This window comes from Pavona decussata, unplaced genomic scaffold, assembly GCF_977016875.1.
Source record: "Pavona decussata unplaced genomic scaffold, jaPavDecu1.1 SCAFFOLD_58, whole genome shotgun sequence".
Lineage (NCBI taxonomy): Eukaryota > Metazoa > Cnidaria > Anthozoa > Scleractinia > Agariciidae > Pavona > Pavona decussata.
The window spans coordinates 4,554,426-4,561,986 of record NW_028145480.1 but is presented as its reverse complement, the minus strand read 5'-3'; the positions used below and the strand labels follow the sequence as shown (position 1 = coordinate 4,561,986).

General features: G+C 39.2%; 1 protein-coding gene and 1 pseudogene across 1 annotated transcript; both read right to left on the bottom strand.

The window, feature by feature from the left end:
• Positions 1–1,145: 1,145 nt before the first annotated feature.
• On the bottom strand, positions 1,146–2,654 carry LOC146479798 (uncharacterized). Its single transcript, XM_085110251.1, has 2 exons — positions 2,511–2,654; positions 1,146–1,453 (listed from the first exon to the last, which is right to left on the bottom strand). The coding sequence occupies exons 1-2, from the start codon at positions 2,560–2,562 to the stop codon at positions 1,200–1,202; spliced, it is 306 nt and encodes a 101-aa protein (XP_084966377.1). The 5' UTR covers positions 2,563–2,654; the 3' UTR covers positions 1,146–1,199.
• A 3,571-nt stretch (positions 2,655–6,225) lies between these two features.
• Positions 6,226–7,098, bottom strand: LOC146479797 (uncharacterized; annotated as a pseudogene).
• Between the last annotated feature and the right edge of the window lie 463 nt (positions 7,099–7,561).

Sequence of the window (7,561 nt, the reverse complement as noted above, 5' to 3'; positions counted from 1 at the left end):
TCACAACTAGGGTAGCGCTATTCCTACCTGAAATAATCTGGACAAAGTAAATGAGAAAAGTACAGTAAAGTAAAGTAAAAACTTTATTTAGTCCCTTCCATGACTTTTGTACTCTTTTAGAAATCAAAATAAAAGCCAAAAATGATTCACTTACAGACTGTTTGAGTTGCCATATACCTAAATGTCAAGTACAAAAGTGCAATTCCGGCTGGAGGGTAGAAGCTAGTAGAATGAGCGGACATCCACGCTACGAGTCAAAGTATCGAGAACAACGGCACCTTCGTCATCAGCCCAAATTTCGATCTATTTCTTACTTCCACGCGACAGTCGAATTGAAACTGCCCGGTTCAAGGTTCTTATTGATTGTTCTTTACTGCTTAATCGAATATTATTCTGCGAACGAAAAAAGGTGCCTTCCTTACTGGGAAAATTTTGATGCTTCTGGTTTGTTAATGTGACTTCCCAAATTGTTAGCGCCAGAAATTTCCGCCATTTTTCTTGTTTTCGTTCTGCAAGGCTTCTATTTTTTTCTTCACCGTTTACGCCTTTACATGTAGTTTTTGGTTTATTAGCCTTTTATTGTTCCTTTCAGTTAGGCTATTTTTGCATATCGTATATATTGCTTGGCCATGTAACTTTCTTTTTCCAGTGCTGACCTCAGTGCTATGTAGGTTGTTTGAGCTGTGGGTCGGTGTGTTTTTGGCTCGTTCACATCTGACGCGTGTTTCGTCTTTTCAGTCACAATCGTCTCGTAAGTTTTTCGCTAGTTTTTTCGCCTTGGCCTGGTTTTCTTTGTTCAGTTGTTTTGCAATATATTTATCCTGACTTTGTATTTCTTAATTTATTTTCCAGTACCTCTTCGCACCGCATTTTGTTGTATCGCTTCGTCTAATCGTTCAAATAAAGTTTGGTTTCGCGCGTAAACGGCGTCTGTGACTATACCGACTGTTCATTTCCTGAAGGAGAACTTGGAATTTGAATACATTACTCAGCCCAAACCTAAGAAAAAAGAGACAATTTAAAGCTTCGATGGCTGATTAACCTAAACGAAACTTTAGGTAAAGAATTGTGCCGTATACTTTTTCTGTATCCGAAAACGAATAAAATTACTGGAATTCTGGTTAGTACTTGTAACTTACCCCTATCATTATTCGAGACGGTAAACAAACATGTCTTCATTGGCCTCCTTGCCAGACCCGTTACCGCTCTTGCTGACCGAGCATTTCAGTTGAGGAATCGCCATAGATGTCATACGAGTTCTCAGCGTCATCTCCAGACCAACAGTTGTTGTCATCAGCGCCAAACAACTTATAGCCATACGCCTCGGCTTTCTGTTTGCAGTATTCAAAAATGTTGTCATTTCCTTCTACTCCACCGACGTTGCCGCAGAAAGAGTCTGGTAAAGCTTTATTTGGCGCCCGTTCTATGAAATAACCTACCTTTTTCCATGAGCCTGTGAAGATCACGTTAGCGATAAGTGTCAGAGAATTAACAGGGACCGATCTAAGAACCTTCACCAACTTCCAAATTCAACTTAAAGTTTCTCAATCGTTTATTGGATAATAATCTCTCTTTTTTTGCGCAGAATCGACCAGGTTAACTTTGAATGCTGACACGACCAAAATGTGGGTATTCCCTATCAACAAGGGTCGTGGAAGGGCTGTCCCACAATCAAAACCTAAAAGTAAGTTTAACAGTAAATAATAGGGCGTAACTAATCGCGACTTTACCAGTTTGTTTGTTTCACTCTAGTCACACACTAGTGCTGTGTCCTTTCGATACAGCCAGTAAATTATCTCTTTTGACTTTTCCGACAAATTTGATGGTCTTAGGTCTTAGTTCGACTCCTGATCGGAGCACTCGGATTTTTTACGAGTTTGCCTGTGTAATTTACTGATTAAATGCATCATTCTCCTTTATTCACCAGCCTTAATATATTCCATCACATCATTTCCATTGCGCATATGCCACACATTGACATTCCAATCCTAGCGGTATGCAGGATGTTCTAGTTTAATAGCCTTAGCTCCCACGAGTCTCCTGTGGCTCAGTGGTAGTGCGTCCGAATTAGTAATCGGAAGGTCTTGGGTTCGACTCCTGATAGGAGCACTCGGAATTTTTCCGAGTATACCTGCGTCATTTACTGATTAAATACATCATCCTCGGAAAATTAAATTAATTCTGTGGAGTCAACGAGTCCCTCTCTTAGATTTTTGCTAATAAAAATCATTGCAATGTTTATATTTATAATAGACACCCTATGTTCCATAAAATGAGTTAATATTATGCGTTATTTCGCTGCTTGAGGAAATTGCATGTTAAAAGTGAGGATTAGGGTAAAAAGAAATGCTTTTTTCCTTTTTATGGAGCCTTATAAATTTTCAAATACCTGCAATTTTATACAGAAATGCCATATCATAGACAGCTATCAACCGTTTGACATTCATCATTAAAAAGATATTTTAGTGAAATAAAGAGAGCAAAACAAAACAAAACAAAAGTCATTTTACCTTCTGCATCTTTGTTATAAACATGCATCGTTCCTTTATCCGTTAGACCCATATATAAATTTCATTTCTTGTTCTTCTAGCATTGACCTGACGATCCGAATTTGCTGTATGGACCATCACCAGTCCCCTACCTCTTGTCATCCAAACCAACATGTGTTTTTTTTAATTAATTAAAAAGTCTATAAATCCTGATGAATAAAGCTATTGAAATTAAAGGTACGTAACGGCTGCCATGGATAACTTCGGGGACATCTCGTAAGACGGAACCATATTTATTCTCACTTGATATCTCCGCGGGTTACATCTTTGCAGATCCTAAGATGGATAGACGGGTAGATTTGAACATTCCTCGCGCAAAATCTGGACGAGCGAAACTTTAAAAAAAGGAAACGGAATAGTCCTAGAGGAAGCTTTCGACCCAAGTCCCGATTTTGAAAGGAAATTGTTGTCCTGCCTCTTGGTCTCCGAGGATGTAATTAGTGCGCCATGTGTGAAAAATAAGCGCTTAGCTTTCTGATAACAATATAAGCTTTCAAAAACAGCCTCAAATTGAGCTTTGACTAAATATAAATTATAAAAAGAGCTCAGCAATCCTCTTTTTTTACTCGTGGATATGCTTTAGCATCACGAGTGATAGGAGCGTTCGGTATGCAAATGAATCACTCACTCCGGTGTAACCGGAAGTGGAATAATAGCCAATCCCACGTCGGAAGGAAGCGACAGCCGGAAATACGTCTGCGATCGCAGGTTAGATTTCTGTGGGCCGCCATTGCATGGCTTTTTTTTTAGTGCTTTGAACGCATTCTCGCTGCATCATTTCCATCACTAGAAGCAAATGTCTCAGTGACGAAGTGACAAAATGGTGTTCTTCGAAGGTGAAGCAAAAGATTCTCAACAAATGCACATTGATACAATTTAAGAGCGATTTGTGCACCGCCTCCACTCACCGAGGCGTAAATCTTGATGTCGAAGTCGAATCGTCGACGGTAGGTGAGAAGACAGAAGTTTGTGACCTTTCATGTATTTTTGAATTATCCGTTGAAGGTCCGTACCCCAAAGCACCCAAAATCAGGGTTAGGTGCATTTCTGGACATCTGTGAGTGTACTTGGATATCTACATAGCGGTTATGGGTGACGTGAAGTGAGTGTAGAAAGAGAAGTAAACAACGTTTTCCTGCGACAGATCTCCTTTGCAGACGTATTAAGATTTGGGCTGAATTCTTTGAAAATGTGAATTCGCCACAGCCAGCTGAGGATGATGTCTCTCGTTGCAATCAAAAATTGCAGTTTGGTGTGGTCTTTAAGCATTGCAGCATCGCAGATGTCGGACCAAACAGACTGTTGTATTTTACTTTCTCATGATTTTGAGCATTCAACATCAGCAGTAATTTTCTGAAGGATTTCTTCTGATTAAAAGCAACAAAGATATAGAGAAAAGCTAACGATTGTTGAACTGTCTGTACTGTCGGACCAAATCGCTCTGTTCGCAAAGGTGCTGCGTCTGGTTTCCAACTGCATATACTTATAGGAACAACGATTTCAAAGTGGCTTTTCTCAAATGACTGACAGTACAACATCTGGAAATGTACTACAAAATATGTTTCATATTCTATTTATTTATTTATTTATTTATTTATCTATCATTTTTTATTTTTTCATAGATACAAACTGTGACGTTTGTCTCATCAAACTTATTTGACTCATACGCAATTTGCATTTTGTTTCCATTTTCGTTACAAACGTTCCTATAATAAAAAAATGCACCCAATTTCTTTATATTTTCACGGAGTCATTTGTGCTCTGCTATGGGACTCCTTTTCGGTTGGGGATCATTCGTGATCGGCGATCATTTGTGCTTTAATTTGGAGATCATTCCCGGTCGGGGACCATTTCCGGTCCGGAATCATTTTTGGCTCCGGGATCATATGCGGCCCCGGGATCACTCGCGGCGTGGTACTCGATGTAGATCAAGCAAAGTTTACACTGTCTGTACCTACAGATTTGTGGGATAGGTATAATTTTTTAATTACGACTGGTAACATGAAACACAAACGCAAGCAAACTTTACACTGTCTGTACCTGAAAGGTTGTGGGATATGTGTAATTTCTCAAATCACGACTGATAACATGTAATAGAAACTCAAGCGAAGGTGAAGACTACGAGTTATTTGTCGTTCTAACTCCTCATGGCTTGGAAACGACCGATACCTCTCCGAAAGCAAGCTTGAGGCCTGCTTGGCCGTACTCCATTTTTCCGCCAAAAACTTTCCCAAGTTCTACGTTATCTGAAGAACCGTATAGATCCTATGCAAAAATGGCCGACATTTTAATATTCTTTTCCCTGCATTCAAATTAGAACCACGAGCCTCGCTCAAGTGAAATATTCTTTTGATTTTTGAACTCAAGAACGAAGTAAGTAAGGATAAATTGAATGCAAACAAAAGAATATTAAAATGCCAGCCTTTTTTGCATAGGGTCTATTAATGTGTTCATTCTGACAGATAAGTCTACTATCTGAGGCAGTTTGAAACAAAAAAATCAACAACGATTAACAGCAGCTTGTAAGATATAGGGATGAACGAATAGACGTTTTTTCTTTATCTACAAAAAATAAACATTGCAGATGTTCGCCTTACCCACTGACAACTTTCGGGAAATGTTCAGGATTATTGACACATGCAGTAACTGCCGCTGAAAACGTTCCAAACATTATCTGAAATATCTTTTTATGAAATTATCTATAATTTTATCCCTGTTAGCATGCCGGTGGAATAGGCGTTTTAAAAAAGAAAATTCTTAATAAAAACGTTATTAGACTTGTTTACTTGAATGTTTTTTTTTTTGTACACAAAATAAGAATTGGCGCTGAAACATTTATTTTCTTGAAAGCATTCAGTTTGGCAACGGGTTAAACAAGCTAAAGAGAAGATCAATTCTGTTATCGCGATCCTGGGGGGATCTTCCCATTGCGCTGAGACGACTTTATTTAAGAATTATTCCATGAGTTCGCGTTGGATATGAGATGGTAAATAGGCAACGAGGCGCGTAGCGCCGAGTTGGCTATAAACAATCTCATATCCAACAAGCGCGAATGGAATAATTGTTTTATTAAATTTTATTAAATTCTGAACGTTTGGATACTTGGAAGTTGTAGCTGAATTTTATTGCATTCTATTTTAATTTTACAAAACGATCGGAAGTTGATGTGACAAAAACAAGGGGGGAAATGACATGACATGCGCGCCGTTTGCAAACTGAGTTGAATGAAAAATTTGAAAGTGAAGCAAGTGACACTGCTGAACGAAAATTACAACCATCTAGAAATCCAGGAACGTGACTAAATGAAAGAGCTAAAAGCTTGGTCAGGAAGTTTCAAAAGTGTTCAAAGTTTAAGTCATCGAGAAGTTGTTGTTGTTCAATGGAAGGCCGCTCGTAGTAGGAATCAACAGCCTGATCTGACTTGTGGCCTGTTACAGACTTGATGTGCCTCGTCTCACAGTTATGATCGGAGAGGACTGTAACAGATGTAGCCCTGAGGCAATTCAATTCAATTCAATTTTATTTTTCACACGTACAATACATAAAAAACAATAAACATTTATATTACAAAGGGGGAATAAAAAGAATTAGGATAAATTTGTTTGGTTTAGTGTGAGCAGTGCCCAAAGGAGCATGCTGCTTTCGAGTTGGGCACTGCTTACGATGGAAGAGAAAATTATTTCGGTGGAATTTTTTTTTTGTTTTTTTTTTTGCAATGGTTGGTGAGATGCGGATTTATACCAGCTCTCTTGCTCATCTGTTTCATCATGTTGTCGAGCGTAGTTGTTCCAAGTGGTGCGTTGCAATACCAAAATTTCTCGCCCGCCTGATTGAAATTTTGCGCTTTCGCTATCTCTAGGTCTCTGAAAGAGAGCGTCTGAAGCTGGATTGAGGTGTGCCAAGCAATTTTTTTATTGTTGTTACTGGACACCTTTCAGAGCCAGAGACGGAAAATATCTTGGAGTCAGATTCGTCTTCAGCATCTCCAAGGCCTCTCTGGTGTTTTTTTGTTGCTGTTAAAGAACCGGGCTGACTTCTGTTCAATTTATAATACTCAACTCCTTGAGGGGTTTTTCGCAAGGATAGCATTGTCGGCGTTAGTTGGCGTTGGTATTCCCGTCCTCTTCGTCCAAAACAGAAGCCAAGATACAACCAGGCCGTCCTCTGTAGTTGTGCAGGATTCATGCTGTTGGCCGGTCCAAGTTCGCCGCTGTCAAACAGTCTCTTCATTTGCTCTTTGGAAATTGGCTTTTTGTGTACTATGCCGGCAATTTTCCCCGTCTTTCGGAGATCTTTTACGAAGGCGTCTAATACTTTGTTTGCTTCGGTAAAAACAGCGTCGGCGATTATGGAAAAGTTCTTATTATATGGCGGTGACCAGAGAAAGCGGTCAATGGCGGCTCTTATCGATTTCATCGACGTTCTTTTGTAGAAACTTCCGTCCTTTTTCATCGCGGACGTGTAAAAATTCTTCAGACACAAATTGGGTTCTTCTTTCGTCATTTCTTCAAGTGGCTTGGAAAACTTACCACCACATGGACTAGCCAGCCATTCTAAAAATTTTAAAGGTAAACTTTGTTACGTGATGTTTATCAGTGCTTGAAATCTCGACGTACTGAACAATTACAATTTTTTTTTAGTTTGTAAGAAAACTTCACATATACGTACCATTAAATAAGGTCATACCGAAGTTTGTAGCTTTCTTCGTCGTTGCCGGTATGGCATTTTCCATAAGTTTTTGCATTTGTTCGGCAGAAAGCTCGCAAAATCTACTTTTTTCCGCCGTTTTGTCCGGGGAAAATTTCGCTTCCCACGACAAATTTTTCAGCTTGGCAACACTTAGCGCAATCATTTTCCATATAAGGTCAAACTACGGTATATGAGCTGATAACCGAGATTTAGTCAGCCAATCAGAACGCTAGAAACGCAATATCCGAGGTTGAAAGTTTAATAATTTGCGATAATGTCGTCTCAAAATGACGGTTTCTGATTGGCTCAAAAACTGTCTTATA

Bases quoted from the DNA above. Each gene is read 5' to 3' on its own strand.
- LOC146479798 (XM_085110251.1), bottom strand. From the start codon at position 2,562: ATGGGTCTAACGGATAAAGGAACGATGCATGTTTATAACAAAGATGCA. The intron at 1,454-2,510 runs GTAAAATGACTT...TGATCTTCACAG, and splicing joins TTATAACAAAGATGCAGAAG to GCTCATGGAAAAAGGTAGGT.